Source organism: Hibiscus syriacus, unplaced genomic scaffold, assembly GCF_006381635.1.
Source record: "Hibiscus syriacus cultivar Baekdansim isolate YM2019G1 unplaced genomic scaffold, ASM638163v2 tig00110540_pilon, whole genome shotgun sequence".
NCBI lineage: Eukaryota > Viridiplantae > Streptophyta > Magnoliopsida > Malvales > Malvaceae > Hibiscus > Hibiscus syriacus.
In genome coordinates, this window is record NW_024062772.1 from 187,739 (window position 1) to 205,288 (window position 17,550).

The 17,550-nt window shown below is 30.4% G+C and overlaps 1 protein-coding gene across 1 annotated transcript; it reads left to right on the forward strand.

The window, feature by feature from the left end:
• Nucleotides 1-10,084: 10,084 nt before the first annotated feature.
• Nucleotides 10,085-13,906, forward strand: LOC120130313 (axial regulator YABBY 5-like). The gene is made up of 6 exons (XM_039147565.1): nt 10,085-10,267; nt 11,189-11,308; nt 12,357-12,468; nt 12,550-12,598; nt 13,445-13,520; nt 13,724-13,906. Exons 1-6 carry the CDS (start codon nt 10,190-10,192, stop codon nt 13,781-13,783), a joined length of 495 nt encoding a protein of 164 aa, XP_039003496.1. The 5' UTR covers nt 10,085-10,189; the 3' UTR covers nt 13,784-13,906.
• Nucleotides 13,907-17,550: the final 3,644 nt, after the last annotated feature.

Genomic DNA, 17,550 nt, shown 5'->3' on the forward strand with positions numbered 1-17,550 from the left:
AATATTAACCAAAGATAATAATAAATATGTAATATATATGTTTATTGTTTTTAATTTAATAATAATATATACCGTAACGTAAAAAATAAATCATTAGACGCCTATAATTACTAAATTAATATCTTAAAACTCACTTAAAAGATAACCTTAAATTAATGTTTTCCACAGTGAAAAAAGTATGGACACTTTTATAAAAAGGATAGATACTTTACAATATAACAGGTAAAAATATGACAAAACCAGTTTCATTATGACAAAACCGATAAAATTTACCTGATATGTTGAAAGTATGGACACTTTTATAAAAAGGATAGATACTTACTGATAACCAAAGTTTACCGGTTACCAATTTTTTTAATAGTTTTTCATGTTTTCTATCTAAAACATTATTAGTCTGTCAACATAATAGGTAGCGCTAAACCGAATTTATTAAATATCTTTTAATGCATCCGGTAATACCGTATATTAGCCGTATATTAACCCGCCTTTCCTGAGACAATCCCTACATGTTGGGTAATAGATACATGATATTATTATTAGGGTAAACTATACCAATGGTCTTTAATATTGAGTAAGTTTTCGTTCTCCTCATTGAAGTTTCAAAAGTAAAAATTGGACACTAACGTCATCGATTTGTAACGAAATGGTCAATAATATTATCAATTTGAAACAAAATGGACACTTCACCTTTATCTATGTTAAATTGATGACTTGGTAACATTATTAAAAAGGTTAATATTTAGGTTTACCCCTAAACTATTGCTAAAACATCAAATAAGTTCTTAAACAATGATTTTATATCTAATTTATCTCAAAATATTTCTAATTTATAGTTTTTTTTTTCAAACACCCCACCACCACAACTATATTTGAACCACATTCCTTACAATAAAAACCACACTGCATAGATAGATGGAGTTTTTCCATTAAAGACAAATACATGGGTATTTAAAGCCATATATTCAATTAATTTTAATGCAAAAATAATGTTTTTGGGATGGTTTTCGTTTTGTAAGGAAAGTGTTTATAATATTTAAAGACAAACGAGATTTTGTTTAAGTGTGGTTTTCATTTTGTAAAGGAAGTGGTTAGAATATAATTGAGATGGTAGGTGTTTAAAAAACAAAAAATTAGGAATATTTTGGGATAAATTAGATATAAAATCATTGTTTGAGGACCTATTTGATGTTTTAGCAATAGTTTAGGGGTGAAACTAAATATTAACTTTTTATTAACGTTATCACGTCATCAATTTAACAAAGACAATGATAGAGTGACCATTTTGTTACAAATCGATAACGTTAGTGACCATTTTATTACAAACCGATAAAATTGGTGACTAATTTGTTACTTTGAAACTTTAGTGGGGAAAACGAAAACTTACTCAAACAATAGTAATCATTGGTGTAGTTTACCCTTTTTTATTATTATTATCATTTAAAATAAAAGAAACATCATTTATGTTTACTTCTAGTGGAGAGGCAAAGACATTCTGTTTCTCTCCAACCTATTTCCTATCTTAATTGAAAAATCTAAAGTTAAATTCGACTTGAAAATTCCCAAGTTTAGGATTATAAAGTTCCACTCGAAATTAAAAATTAAAATTCAATTTAAGCATGAAAACATTTGAACTTGATAGTTCGATTGAAGCTGAAGCTCGATTCAAGTTCGAACTCAAACTCAAACATGAATCTTAAGTACCTGAAAGTCTCGTATTGTAATTTTTAATTAAAAAATAAAATATAAAAGTTAATGATATTATTAATTTATTTTTAAAAATAAAAACTAATATTTTTTTTCGAGTTGCTCGTGAGTTTTTCGAGCCGAGTATTAAATAGCTCGCTTTGACTCATAAAAACTCAAGTCGAGTTTATTCGATTCGAGTATTGACCGAGCATTGATCGAATCAAACTCGAATAACTCACAATCTATCTCATTTCATTTATTAATAATTATAGATGCTCTCTCATATAATATTACCCTAATATTTATCTCTATTAAGAAATTTCTCTTATACTTGATTCAACAAGGTGATTTGAATTTTGATATTACGAATAAAATAAATTTAGTTGGGAGAACGGATCTTATAATAAATTTTAACTATGATTTATTCATATTAGTCGACTAATATGAATAAATCATAGTTAAAATTTATAGATGCTCTCTCATATAATATTACCCTAATATTTATCTCTATTAAGAAATTTCTCTTATACTTGATTCAACAAGGTGATTTGAATTTTGATATTACGAATAAAATAAATTTAGTTGGGAGAACGGATCTTATAATAAATTTTAACTATGATTTATTCATATTAGTCGATTAATAAATCAACTATCAACTTATAAATCAACTATCAACTATCAACTTATCATATTTCGATATTTCTCATAGTACCTTTTTTTATTAATCTGAGGTAAGTCCAAAGCAGTATCTGTTCAAAAATAAACCTCTTTCGACATTAAAGGTTCACACCCCTTGCATCTATGATGTTCGAATCCGGATCTTCAAGAAATAATAACTATTCCTTTACCACATAGGTAACTTGTTTGTGCAAAAAAAATCGTAGTATTTGCTGAGAAAATGTTCGATTTCATTTAATTTTATTAAGATTAATTTAAAAATAAATGTTCAAGTTATACTTTTGTAATTTACTTCAGATGTCTAGAGGTTTTTTTTAGTCAAAGTAGATGTATAATATTTTTATTACTATTTAAGGTCAATTTTTTCATTATCGTTAAAAAATATGTTAAAATTAATTAATCAATTAGTATTTGAAACGTGGACTAATGTTTTTTTTAAATGAAATTCAAATTTTTTAAAAGAAAAGTTCAAATTTTTCCTACCCGAAATTAATAAAATCTTAATTCCCAAATTTTTAAAACCTTAAATCTTTGATCCATAATTTCTAAATCCTATCTATTGACGTCGAAATCGGTCACCATTGTCACTCCTTCCATGAATAATCTAAATCGAACGACGATCAACTATGCAAAGGGGAGAAGAATAAGAAGAAGAAGAAGAAGAAGAAGGGCGGTGGCGCTAGTTTCGTGATGAATGCAATCGTGCAGGCTCCCTACCAGGGGTGGACTAAGGAAGGAAGGACTAGAAGCAATCATCACCTTGAAATTTTAAAATTATCATATATTTTAGATTTTTTTTCTATGTAATTTTTTAAAAAATCTATTTTCGTCCCAAAAATTTTATAAATTCATCCCTTCTTAAAATTTTAAAAATCCCTTCATGAAAACATAGAATCATACGTCGGTCCAAACAACATAATAAATGTACCAAACTCAACCACTTAAAAGGATGTAACCCTAAATAAACCTTTATGAGCCCTAGACTTTTGTATCTTGTCCTCCACCGAAACAGCTGGCCAGCTATTTCCTCCTTTTTTATCGAAATTATTGAATGAGGCTCCACTAGCCACTATGGCTTGGCTGGCTCTTGCTCATTTCTTTTGTGCATTGGATAATGCCTTTTCATCATATGTATAGGACCAGTTACATAACGCCTGCCCATCTGAATTATCTTTAATAAGTACACACGTTTCGAGAGAAAAAGCTTTTTTATCCATTAGCTTAATTCATTATCGAAAAATTCATTACCTTCCTTCTCTTTTTTCCTTAGGTATTGTAATATTATCGGCGTTTTGGATTAAAATATTTTTAAATTTTTATTTTTTTTCAAAAATATCATTCTTCTGTCATTGAATAATAAAAATTCTACGAAGATTAAATTATAAATTTATCTTTAAATTATTTTAGATTTACAAAAAAAAATCTATAATTAAAATTTTATATGAAGTTCAGGGGTTAAAAAATTTTATCCTTTCATTAAACCTTTTTTATATTTTTAATTTTGTAAAAAAAATTATATAAATATTATGAATTTAATTTTTTAAAGAAAATATATAAATATTTTACAATTTGTAATATTATACAAATATATAATAAGGACAATTTGGTCAAATATACATTTCAATAATATTTTATTCATTTAACCAAACATGATAATCTTACATTCCTGCTAAACCAACCAAACACAAAATACAACATTTCCAGTAATCCTATTCCTTGGTAATCTTTTGTTCCCACTGGTAAACCTACATTCCGTGAACCAAACGCACTCTAAAGATAAGTTAAACCCCATGCCATTAATAAATAACTTAATTATAAAATAAGTGTCCAAATTATACAGTTTTTCTTAAATAGGTGTTTAATTTTTTCCCGAACATCCAGGTACTTAATGTTACAAACGTTATCACTTTAAGTATCTCGATTGTAATGGTCGTTAAATAACACATGTCACATTTATATAATTTTGAATTTTTTATTTTTTTAAATAAAAGACATTATTAAAAATTTAAAATAAAAAAACTTCCCCAACCCGTGTCTCCTCCCTTGCTTTCCATGGCCAAACGACCAAATGACAAAACGGTCAAAGGTTAAACGACCGACTAAACAGCCAATCAAATGGTCAAACAGTCGACTGCCACATCCGTCTAAATGTCTGAATACCAAGATCGACCAAAGGGATTTAAGGGATTGAGTATTTCATATTTTAGGGACGATTGAGGTGTAGGGATTTGGGAATTTTGGGTTTTTAGATGATAGCAAGGGTTATGACCGGTCAGTGTGTGGTAGGGGTGTGCAAATTAATCTATAATTGTTAACCGTAACCTTTATCTGGTGTAACCGTCACATTTTACAGGTTAATTAATCGAATCATTAAGATTAAATGGTTTCGGTTAACCAAATCGTTTAAAATAAAGATTAATTACGGTTGGTTACAGATTTTGATAAAATGGTTAACCGATGGTTAGCCATTATTAAATTTTAAAGATCGCTCTACACAATTTAAAAAAAAATCACTATACAAATCCTATTAAAAATTGAAGATTAATTTTATAATTAATTATATTTTCTTTAAAGAAATTCTATTTCAAATTAATTTAAGAGACTCGTCCTTTTATTTTTCTTTATTGGTTTATTATATATATTTTCTTTCTTGGTTACGGTATCGTTAATCATATAATAATGATTTTGAATGATACCTGTTACCGTTATATAACAACCGTTGTTCCAATAATAGACTGTTATTTAAATATTTTCTCGCCTGAATCAACATATGAGTTTGTGTGAGCCTTATAATAATGATGAATACAATAATTAAAGTGATCTACCATGATTTTACGATTCAAGAATGTAAAATTTTATCCTAAAGGACGAATTTATAATATTTTAAGAATGAATTTATAAAATTTTATAAAATAATGTACCTAATAATGGTTAATAAAAATTTTAGACTTGTGATAGAGGGTGGACGGACGTTCATTTTGAAATGAATTCTGGGTTTCATATTACCTTTGCTCACCGTGCTTGTAATATTTTTGCTCACAGATTAGTTAATTAGGCTATTATGACTGGCGGATCTTTGTTTTTTGACTCGGTTTATCCCGAGATTATTTCGAGTAACATAATGACCAGTGTAATTGATTCTTGATATATGACAGTTGGGTACTTTTTTCCCCTTGTTCGGTTTAGAAGGGGTTTTTAATGGGGCTCGTACATGGTTACCTTAAAAAAAATAGTATTACATTATCAAAATAGATGGACTAAAGGGCGACGAAGTGTCGATTTTATAAGAATTTTAAATTCTCGTATAATTTAAATATTTTTTGTTAATAATTTTTTTTAAAAAAATTATAAATTTATCTTTTGATATAAAATTATATATTCGTCTTAAATTACAAAAATATTTGATGATTATTTATTGCAGAGCAGACATGGAAAGGGACCGAACCCTCACCAGCGTCCGTAGGAATTGGTAGTGACTGTATCTGGTGACCAGTTATTTATTTGACTGTATTTGTCAAGCTCTTTGTAATGATATTGATATGATAAATAAATAATTACAACTCTATTCTGTTTATCATTCTATAAATTCTTTTTATGTGTTTTTTATAGATGAATTAATTCCAATTTCATGTGTATAATATTGGAAAAATTATTAAACTTATTTAAATGCAATAACTTATTAAACTCCGAAGCGAAGCTCTTCCTATTCTACGCACTGGAATTTCGAAAACAAGAGATGTATGGGGGAAATCAGAGTCCATAAAGCAAAGGTACCGTGGCACAAAGTTATTTGGTTTCCTCTACACATTCCGAAATTGAGTATTATTTCTTGGATGGCTATTCTGGATCGTCTTCCAACTAGGGACAGACTATTTAGAATTGAAATTGTTTCAGATGATTTATGTATCCTTTGTCATGAATCGCCTGAAACAAGAAACCACTTGTTCGTTGATTGCTCTTTTGCTACTTCTATATGGAACTCTATCACGAGCCTCACTAATATGTATAACATCCATAATACTTGGGATTTAAGGATCCGTTGGGCTTTGCTGCAATGGAAAGGTAAATCTCTTCTATCCACCATACTGAAACTTTCTTGGACAGCTTACATATACTCGATCTGGGATGACAGGAATCGTCGAATCTTCAGAAGAGAAACAAGATCAACTGATCAAGTTCTCAAGACCATCAAGGACTATGTTCGAATCAAACTCAGTGATAGAAGCATCAATAGAACAATCTTTGCTAATGTAAATTTATGTAATTATTGGGGTATAGAATGATCTTTTGTTGTAACTGATTTTTAACCCAATTGGGACGTTTTGATGTATCTTACTACTTTTTGGATTAATAAAATTTGCTTATCCAAAAAAAATATTGGAAAAAAATATAAAAATAATATTGAAGAGATTAATTCTTTCTAATAAATTTTTTCCCAAATAATAATTCCATTTCTATTGATCCTAATCAAAACATGTAATGTATAATATAGTCTCAATTAAAAATACTTATTATATACCAACAATCAGTTGGTCTAGTGGGATGACGCAATAGGTCCCTTAAGCAAGGTCAAGAGTTCGAATCCTGACGTTTACGAATGGAGAAAACTGAGATCAGTATACTGAATACTATTTGTGTTAATTTAACAATGAACGATTAAATACCCTGTAGTTATTGGTGCTTGAACTCGAGACCTTTAAAGAAAAATAAAATCTTATATATATATATATATAATAGAGTTATAATATAAAGATCATTGGTGGTTGAATCATTTTCTGAGAAATTGAGAAAAAAATGGAACAATAGAAAAAAAAAAAAGTTAAAAATAATGAAGAATGAAAAATGGGATGAAGAAAATTAATGATAGTTGTCATTTACTATAACAGTTTGATTAGAATTAATTTATAATTTATTGTTGAGTTAATTGCACCATATATCCCTAAATTATACTCTTATTTTAAATTGGTTCTTAAACTTTTGAATATTTTGATTCCATCCTCAAACTATAGCTTTCATTCTAAATAAGTCCTTAAACTTTTGAACATTCTAATTTCATCCTTAAACTATGTCCCTCTTTCGAAATTGTCTCCAAACTTTTTAATATTCCAATTTCATCCCCAAATTCATCCAAAACTGTAATTAGTTTCATACTTTATCCTAAATTTTGTTTTTTTTCCCAAATATATAGTAATATAACTTGGTCTAACGATTTTATTGACAAGGGATGTGATATACATATGGATGAAATTGGAATGTTAAAAAAGTTTGGGGATCAATTTAGAATAATAATCATAGTTTATGGATGGAATTGAAATATTTAAAAGCTTAGAGATCAATTTAGAATAAAAGTCAAACTTTGAGATCATGTGATGCAATTAACACTTTATTTTTAAAAAAAATTCTAACTCTAATCCTAATACTATAAAAGGGGAAGAAAAGACTCTACGGAAAGGAGGAAAAGTGCTCCTAGTAGGTTTATAATCCAAGAGAATATGAGAGAATAAATATGTGTATTTTTTTAAAATAATCTGAGGTAAGCACAAGATAATATATGTTTAAAGATAACTCTTAACCTTTTGACATTAAACGCTCACACCCCTGACATCTATGGTGATCGAACCTAGGTCTTTAAAGAATAACAATAATTCTTTTATCACAGAGATCACTTGATCGTGCAAGATGTGTAGTTTAACGAAGAGGAATTTAATTAAAATAAAATAAAAATGATTATAAAATAAAAAAATATAAAAAATCCCGAAAAATAAGATACCCAATATCAATGCATGGGTGATACATGGAGATGATTCAGTCGCCATTAATTAGTTTCCTACTGCCTTGGGAGGTTCAAACTATAAAGTAATGCAATATATTGTAGAAAGAGAAACATACCAACCATATATATATAAAATAAACTCAGTGACCGAAAAAATGCCTTATAATATACGATTTTAATCAACTTGTCAAAATGACCAATAAATCGCAACGCGAACTCTAATTTTTCAACTCAGTTTCCAAATTCGCAACACGATTTTGCGATAGTCCAAGTTCGCGTTACGATTTTGCGATAGTCCAAGTTCGCAACGATTGGTGGTATTGCATTTGTTTCTTAAGAATTTTCTCTAAAAAGATAATATTCGCGCGAACGTGTCGAAGACACGTATTACCACGACCACGACGGCGGCGGCAGTGCGCGAGAGTCTCCCTTGTTCTCTTCCACTCAACAAGGAAGTGAGAAATCCAAGCCTTAAATACCCATTCCCAATAGTGTTTCCAATACTATGTGGGATTGAACATTGCCAACACTTGAGAATCTTTTACACTATCGCAACACATTCTTTATTGTTTCAAACTAAGACCTTACAAATGGCTTGAGAATCTTTTACACTATCGCAACACATTCTTTATTGTTTCAAACTCCACGTGAATTTGGAATAGTTAAAATGTAAACTTATTTTGGATTTTTCACTATCGCAACACTTTTTCACTATCGCAACAACACGTTTTTCAAACTCTCGCAACACATTTTAACTATCGCAACACATTTTTCAAAATCGCGTTGCAAATCTTACAATCGCGTTACGAATCTGGATATTCGCGTTGCGAATTTGGAAACTGAGTTGAAAAATTAGAGTTCGCGTTGTGATTTTGTTGGTCATTTTGGCAAATTCAAAAATAATTGATTAAAATCGTATATTATAAGGCATTTTCGTTCAGTGAGGTTATTATATATATATATATATATAATATGTCACTTCTCCTTTACACAATAAAATCTCATCCTACATGAAATTAATACCATACTCCTTTACTAAAATCATGCACCAATTGTATATTAATCCAGGTACACCAGATAAATTCTAAAACCCTCCATTTTGTGAAGTAAAATGAACTCTTCTCTTTACCAAATGAACAAACTTTGGGTCATCATTGAAAGGGAAAAAAATATTGATATCAAGATTCAGGTGTACTGCTATCAGCCATTCTCAAATACAAGGTCCACTTAAAACTATATATATACAAGAACAAGCACAAAATTTTATGTTAATAACTATGAATTTATAAAATTTTAAGGTCGAATACATTATCAATAAAAATATAAAAAATTAAAATATATGATAATTTAAAATACATATGATTCTATTGTTTATATGCCAGATTTATGTTTTTTCTTTCAAATAATTTTGTTTCCAAGATTCGAGTTGGATTCTCTTTCTAAATGTATAATGTTTCTTACAATTACACTAAAACTTATCAGTTAAAACCCTAGTTTAATTCGATTAGTAACGTTTATTCTTCTTACCATTTGTCAAATTCAATGTTTACCATAGAAAATATATGTTTACTCGAAATATTTAGAGTTTGAATCTTACTATTAGTAATACGAATCAAGTATTTAAATAGCGTTCAGTTATCGGAATAGCAGTCGCTATATAGCGGTAAAGATGATGTCCGAACCTATTATTGTATGGCCGCAATGAATGGTTTTTACATCTCTAACTAAACCATGTTACCCATAAGAAAAACCACCTTTGTTTCCTCTCAAGTTCATGCATTTGATGCTTGCCGTGGGCACTAGTAATACATTTTAACCTTTTTTTTTCTCTTACCCTATGTGATCAGCAGCATTTTCTTTTGTATTTTACCCTCTTTGGATCTTATCCATCTCTTTCGTCCCAACCTCTCTCTCTCTCTCTCTCTCTCAGAATAAAATTTTCTATAAATGAAGGACATTTAATATACTGTTGTGATACATAGCCCGGTTTTAAAGCAAAGGAATTGAGAAAACAAAGGCTCTTTTCTCCTTTTTATCTTCTTCTCGAAAGACATGTCGACGACCTGCGTCGAGGTTGCGCCGGAGCAGCTCTGCTATATCCCTTGCAACGTCTGCAACATAGTGCTTGCGGTATCTGATCTCATACATACATACCAACATACATACATACACCTACATATAAATATGCATATGCAATTATCCATGTATATATGGTACAAGAAAGAATAATTTAGATCCTGATAAAAGCTGCCGTTGTTTCGGTGAAATCTATTGCTTTTCTTCTCTGGGGTTTCTTGTTTTTTTTTTTCAGCAGTAAGGTCTCAGTCGTTAAGACTTTACTTTTCCTTCTTCTGCTGCTGCTTCTTTTGCAGTCAAAGGAAAAGTAATAACACAAAGACCCATAGGGCAAAATCAAAAGAGCTTGGAGATTGCTTAATATTTATTTTATAGTTGTTGATTTGGACGGAGAATCGTAATTGGTCAATTTACGGTAGTCTGCCGGTGGTATAAAAAAGACAAGGAAGAACAGTTTGAGAATGTGAGTTCAGAGAGAGAGAGATCCGTTTCGTTTATGCCTTTGCTCTTTTATGCGTGTTGGTATATATCAGACCTAAAATCATGGTATCGATGGTGATAATCTGATGAGGACAACTCCTCAACTCCCTTTGTTGTTACATACCTTTCTCTTGCTAAAAACACTGCCACAGCCTGCTTCTTCTGCTAACTCAGTTTCTTTAGCTATTGGGGAAAATCAACACAAACAAGATCTACTCTTCTGGCTTTGATCATTTTCCCAGGAACAAAAAACTTTCTTTCTATCAAACCCCAAAACAAGCTCGAATTAAGATCTCGACGGTTAAACAGACAATTGTTATTTCTAAAAATTCTGAGTTCGAATATCAGGTTCACAAAGATGTTTGAGTGTTAACTATCCATGAGAATCTTTAAAAAAAACCCACAAAACCATAAAGAAAGCTCATCCCTTTACTTCTTCTTGTGACTTTTTTGATCTGGGTTTTGATTTGCTAAGGGTATTTTATGAATAAGCAGGTGAGTGTTCCATGCAGCAGCCTGTTTGATATTGTGACAGTCCGATGCGGGCACTGCACTAATCTATGGTCTGTGAACATGGCGGCTGCATTTCAGTCACTGTCATGGCAAGATGTTCAGGTGATATGTATGGAGATATCATTTCTTATTTTTTTTTTTCATTACTCACTGGAAAATGGAAACCCTAGCAGCCGCCATGGTTAAACCTATAAACACAACTGTTCCCTGAAGATTTTTAGGGTCTGCTGCTTTGGGTAGCTTTGACTTGATTGACATGTAAGCTTAGGGTTCTTAGGTTTAGCGATTTTTTTTTTGCTTTTTTTTTTGTCTTCAACTGTGGAAACAAAGGAAAGAAAAAAGAAACCCTTTGGTTTAGGGGATCTGGGAAAACTGGGTTCTGTTCCTTAAACGACACTACAATTCTAACTGACTCAGTCACTTCAATGCTGGTTTTGGTCCTTTTCTCTCTCTCCAAACATCATTTCAGATCAGTTGACTAATCTTTTATCTCTTCTTTTAATCCATTTTTGGCCAAAGCTACACCAATGCTAAATGGGAAAGCAAATGGTTCATGTGTGACCTATATGATACTATAATCTTAAATTTGAAATTAACCCATCTAGTCATCTTAGTCTTAAAAGAAAGTATTAAATTTTTTTAGATGTTTTAGGTATGAACAATATTTATTTGATGTATGTATTATTAATAGATTAAAAAAATTTAACATATAATATCTTGTAATTATTTTAAACTATTAAAAAAGTTAAATTTATATTTTTTTTATAAATAATGAACCGAGGGTTGTTGGGATGTTGTAGTATCAATCATAAATTTTAAATTCTCATATAGTTTAAGTATTCTTTTTGTAATTTTATTGATGTTTCTAATTTCACACTCCCTAAAAATTTATAATTTTGTACCCTTAAATTTATACTACAACTTCTTAGATTCAGTGGCGGATGTACATAATCACCCTAGAATCTAAATTTTCTTACGTTAGTTGTTCATTTTATAGAAAGTGGGGAACCTTAAAATTTTATTTATGTTTATCCCATATAAAAAATTTTCGTTATTAATACACATGTGCCCACCCTAGAAAATATTTCTAGATCGTCACTACTTAGATTTGTATTCTTGACATAAATTTTACTTTCGTCTTTGTCTATAGGCACCCAGTTATGCAGCACAAAATCACAGGATGGATCTGGGTTCATCTTCCAAATGCAACAACACCAAGCTCTCTTCAAGAAATGTTACCGAGGAAAGGGTTGTTAATCGACGTAAGTTAACCAAATCTGTGTTTTAAACTACACTCTTTCTCTTTTTCTTTAAGTAAATGTACTGCTTACTTTCACTTTCAGCTCCTGAGAAGAGGCAGCGAGTGCCATCTGCATACAATCAGTTCATAAAGTAAGAAACACACTATAATTCTAATACATGATAGGGTTTCTGCGATATATTTGGTTTCTTATTCAAATATAATATTTGAGATTATCTTTCGGGTTGATACCTTTTTATGCCACATATCTGCATGAGTCAAGCGACATCGATTCAAATAGTTTTATATTCAGCTACTCGATTAACATATGTTTAAAAGGTACCAACAATCAGTTGGTGTAGTAGGATGAGACACTAGATCCCTTAAGCAAGGTCAGGGGTTCAAATCCTAGCGTTTGCGAATGGAGCAAACTGGGTTGGGAGGATCGCCCTCACCTCTGCAGTACCCGATCTAGATTAGTCGGTCAATAGATTAAATACCAGTGATTAATTCAAAAAAAGATATGTTTAAAAGTTATATTTAAACATTTAAAAAAATTTGATATATGAACATGACAACTCAAAAAATAGCATGTTTCTCAAATTCTATACAGTGTGGATTGAGTTTCTTTTCTTCAAATGTTTAAATATAGCGTTTTAAATATGTAGTAACTGAATGATTGAAGATAAGACCAATACACATAGGTCGTTGTTGTCGTCTAACTCATACTCATGAGAATACGTGTCTTTGAAATGTACTGGACAAAATTCATATAAAATTTTCATTTTCTACTTCTTTCTCTTTTTATTTCATTTTAGTCCAACCTATGCAGTCACGTAGACAGAAGACACTTCTTGCAACAAAAAAAATACATTTATCATACGTAGCACAAAAGGGTGTCAATTCGAAAAATAATCTCAAACGGGTGTTATTTTTTGTAATAGTTTGTTTGGGTGATAAATTTACCATAGATTAATTTTATATGGAAACTGCTGTAGAGAGGAGATCCAAAGGATCAAGGCCAACAATCCAGATATCAGCCACAGGGAAGCATTCAGCACTGCTGCTAAGAATGTAAGTTCATTTTTTTATTAGCCTCGGGTAAACATAAGTAATATATGTTCAAAGACTCTCAGTCATTTGATATTGTATACTCCTACATACTTCGTGCTCGAACGTGAGACCTTCAGAAATAACAATTTCTTTACCACCAAGGTGGCTTAATTCATGCAAGTTTGATCATACACACTGACTTCTTTTATTATTTATGTTCGTAGTGGGCGCACTTCCCTCATATCCACTTTGGCCTCATGCTTGGAAATCAACAACCAAACTAAGATGGATGATGAACAAAAAGTTATGTTTTAAGATTGAAGAAGTACCCTAAATCCCCAGTGAATTTAAAGCTATGGTTTGAAGAAGACGAAGGACATGATCCTATGTGTGTCTTGAGGACATGGATTTATCATTTCCTTATTTGTATTTGCTTTATTTTGTTATTATTTCTTAATATATTTGAACTAAATTATGTTCGTTTGTTTTCGTTTATGAAGTGAAAACATGTAATATAATAACAAAAAAGAATAAATTCCTCTAGGAAAATTAATGTATATGTTCTTTGTATATATTCCTTCCACACATCGAAGTCAAAAATGTTTTGACCTTTAAAAAATAAATGGTATAATATGTAAATTAGTCTCCACCATTTATTCAAATAATCATTTTGACTATTCAGTTATTAGGACTTATTAGTGATTAGTGTAGTGTTCTTAGTAAGAGTTCTAATTAAATAGGACTTATTAGTGAGAATTATATTATAAATACTATGAAATGACCATCCAGCTCAGTTGGTAGAGCACAAGGTTCTTAACCTTGAGGTCGTGGGATCGAGTCCCACGGAGGGCATTTCATAATTCAGAGGTCTCTTACGGAAGCTGCTCTCAATCTGGTGTTGGGGGTAGCCTACTATCTTACCTCCCCCTTACCCCATATATATGGGAAAAAGGGACAGCCATAAGCTGCTCTCAACTTGGTGTTGGGGGTAGCCTACTATCTTACCTCCCCTTACCCATATATATGGGAAAAAGGGACAGTCATTTATATTATAAATACTATGTTGAGGTTATTAGGGAAATTATTATCATTGAGAATTTTTTTTAGTTGGTTGCTGGAAAATCCGAGAACCCTTTTCTTTATCCCAAATTCAATTGGGTTATCATTTTTTCCATTCTCCATAGCTGTTTAGTATTCCTCTCCGTTGCACTCCTTCAGATAATTAGCAATTGGCTTAACATACTTTTTATCAGTTATTACGAGAGTTGAATCAGTAAATACGTATTAAGCAGTTTAATATTACAGAAGCTACAGCTCTGGAGAAACTGAAAAAGATCCCGAAAATAATACTCTTTTATCATTAGTTTGTGATGTTTGCTTGGGGGACAATGGACTGAGATGATAAGAGTATCTGGGATGTTAGTGCTGAAATAGAGTTATGAATGGCAAACCTAGGATGGTTAACTTTCAGGGTTTTTCTTGATAAGTCCTTGCATGTTAATTCTATTTATTCCCTTTTGATATTGCATGTTTTTTATTGATGGTTGTTGACTGTGTTTTTCATCATGACAATTCACTAATATCTGTAGTTTCCTTTTCATGGTTGCTGAGAGCTGGTCAGCACTGAATCAGAACCAAGTTATTCAAAATTATGTTTAAACACGGTTCAAATGCATAGGTTTAATTTATCTTATGTAGTTAAATCTCATGGTAAAGTAATCCCCATCAGGTGTTTGGCAATGAGGGTTATGATGGTGCGGCTGCTGATGTGCGGTCATGTGGAGTCATTCTCTTTGTTATAATGGCCGGGTATCTCCCATTTGATGAGATAGACCTTCCAACCTTGTACTAGAAGGTTATTTCCATCATTTTTGCACCGTTAATTTACACATTGATAATTTGCAATGTACTTTATTATTAGTAAATAAGTTTTCCAACATTTGTAGAAAGATTGCTATTAAGCTATTTGTCTAGAGCTATGTTGCAATGATGTAGTTTTTTCTTCCATTCTTTTGAGTTGCGATGAGTGCTTTGCCATGTATACATGTTCCCATTTTGTACTTATAAATCTTTTTGTCAGACTTGCATCCAGTGCTGAAACTGTAATTCATGCGCCTTTGCATATAGAATAATGGAGGCTGCTATCTCAAATATGTAATTGTTTATATCAATATTGTAAAATCCTACCATTTAGTATATGTCTTGCTAAGATGAATTGAACTTAATGTTGCACCTTGAGCATTTAGTAGGGGTGCTGATATAACTGTGAAACTTCTAAGCAATCCTTTTGACAATGTGCAGATTAGTGTTGCCCAGTTTTGTTGTCCACCTTTGTTTTCTCCTGAGGCAAAATCATTGATACAGAAGATCCTTGATCTCAATCCTAAATTGCAACTTCTGAAAGAGTTGTACAATGTTCTTTATGTTAAGGATGAGGTTCAACGAGGGTAAGTTTCATTTATAATGAGTTTCTTGAGTTATATATATTTTATTCAAAAAATGCACCTTGTGGTTCTTCCTCTTCTTTTTCTGTCCAAAGTAATGCATCCTTAGGCAAAAGTGACTCCAGTTCCAATCGGCTTCGAATATTTAGAAAATCATATATTTCAGGTTAGTTATTATAATTTCGAGTTGAATTTATCTTATTTATTTCATGTTTTCATTTACTAATTTTTGTCTTTTATTTTTCAGAATTTTGATGTCAATTTAGCTGCTTCAAGGAATGGACTATATGATGTTGATTCTTACATCAGTTTTGCCCCTTTTCGCTCATACTGGATAATCTGACTTTGATAATTTGGAGTATTGAAAAAATCAAAGTATTTGATCTCCGGTACTTTCTCGCATGGCGAGAGATATATTGGCTATTCCAATTATTTCAGTTGCATCTGAATTGTCCTTTAGTATGAAGGTCAAATTTTGAACAAATTAAGAGCTAAACTCTTACTTTAAAATGTTGAGATTATTATAACAATTCGTAATTGGTTGTATGCTTTTGAGTCGGAAGATAAGGATGAAGAATATCTTACTGTGGTTAATGAGTCTTCTATGTAAAGGTATGTCAAATTGTTTTATTTTTTTATGATAATGTCATTAATATTTCAAATTGTTTATTAGTTATTTTAATTTTCCTTTTAATTTTTTAGGTTGTTTAACAGTCAATGAAACCATTGGAATTAGAGATTTTGTCTTGTTTCTTTCCTTTACAGGTAATTTCTATTTACTAATGACTTATTATATTTATTATGTTTAATAGTAACTGAAACCATTGTTTACTAATGTTTTTATTTTTTGTAGGGTACTTTGCAAGTTACAACAAGCCTCATTCTAAATGCTTTTTGCTGCTTTTTTCCTCATTCTGCTTGATATTGTTTCTGTTATTATAAACTATGTTGAATGCTTGATTCTGTAAGGGTTTGGTAAAGTCGGAAATGTTTGGTACTGTTGACTATCGTATTCCCTTCGACTTTACCACTGACTGCATGCTTATTTAATGCATAAATGTTAGCTATTGCTGCATGCTATTTGCTACATGTTGCCTGTTGATGCCTTCTAATTTATTTTGTTGGTCTGACTTAAATAAATTGTTGTAACTTGTCATTTTTTCCTATATTGTTACTCATGTTAAATTATGGGCTGAAAAGTTGCTTGTAATTTAACAATATTGGCAGCATGTAGATATTTTGATACAAAAGCTCGATAAAAAAATTTCTACTAGCAAATTTAGGCTTTTAGCCTTATAAAACTTTTGTTACAAGATCAGATAACTTAAAAAACACTTTTTTCATTTTATTGTGATCTTATTGTATTTAACTGTAATAAATCAAATGTTATTCAAATTTTAGATCAAATATTATTTACGTTATCAATATTAATTAAATTAATCTTTTATATTATGTTTTATATATGTTATAATTGTTAGATAAATTTTCTTTACATAAATTAAATTATATAACTTAAATTTAAAATAATTTTATTAATCAAGTTTAATGTCAATAAATTATTCTAACTTGTAATCATTATAATTAATTTAATTAATAACGTTCAATAA

Bases quoted from the DNA above. Each gene is read 5' to 3' on its own strand.
- LOC120130313 (XM_039147565.1), top strand. From the start codon at position 10,190: ATGTCGACGACCTGCGTCGAGGTTGCGCCGGAGCAGCTCTGCTATATC. The intron at 12,469-12,549 runs GTAAGTTAACCA...TTTCACTTTCAG, and splicing joins GGAAAGGGTTGTTAATCGAC to CTCCTGAGAAGAGGCAGCGA. The intron at 13,521-13,723 runs GTAAGTTCATTT...TTATGTTCGTAG, and splicing joins TCAGCACTGCTGCTAAGAAT to TGGGCGCACTTCCCTCATAT.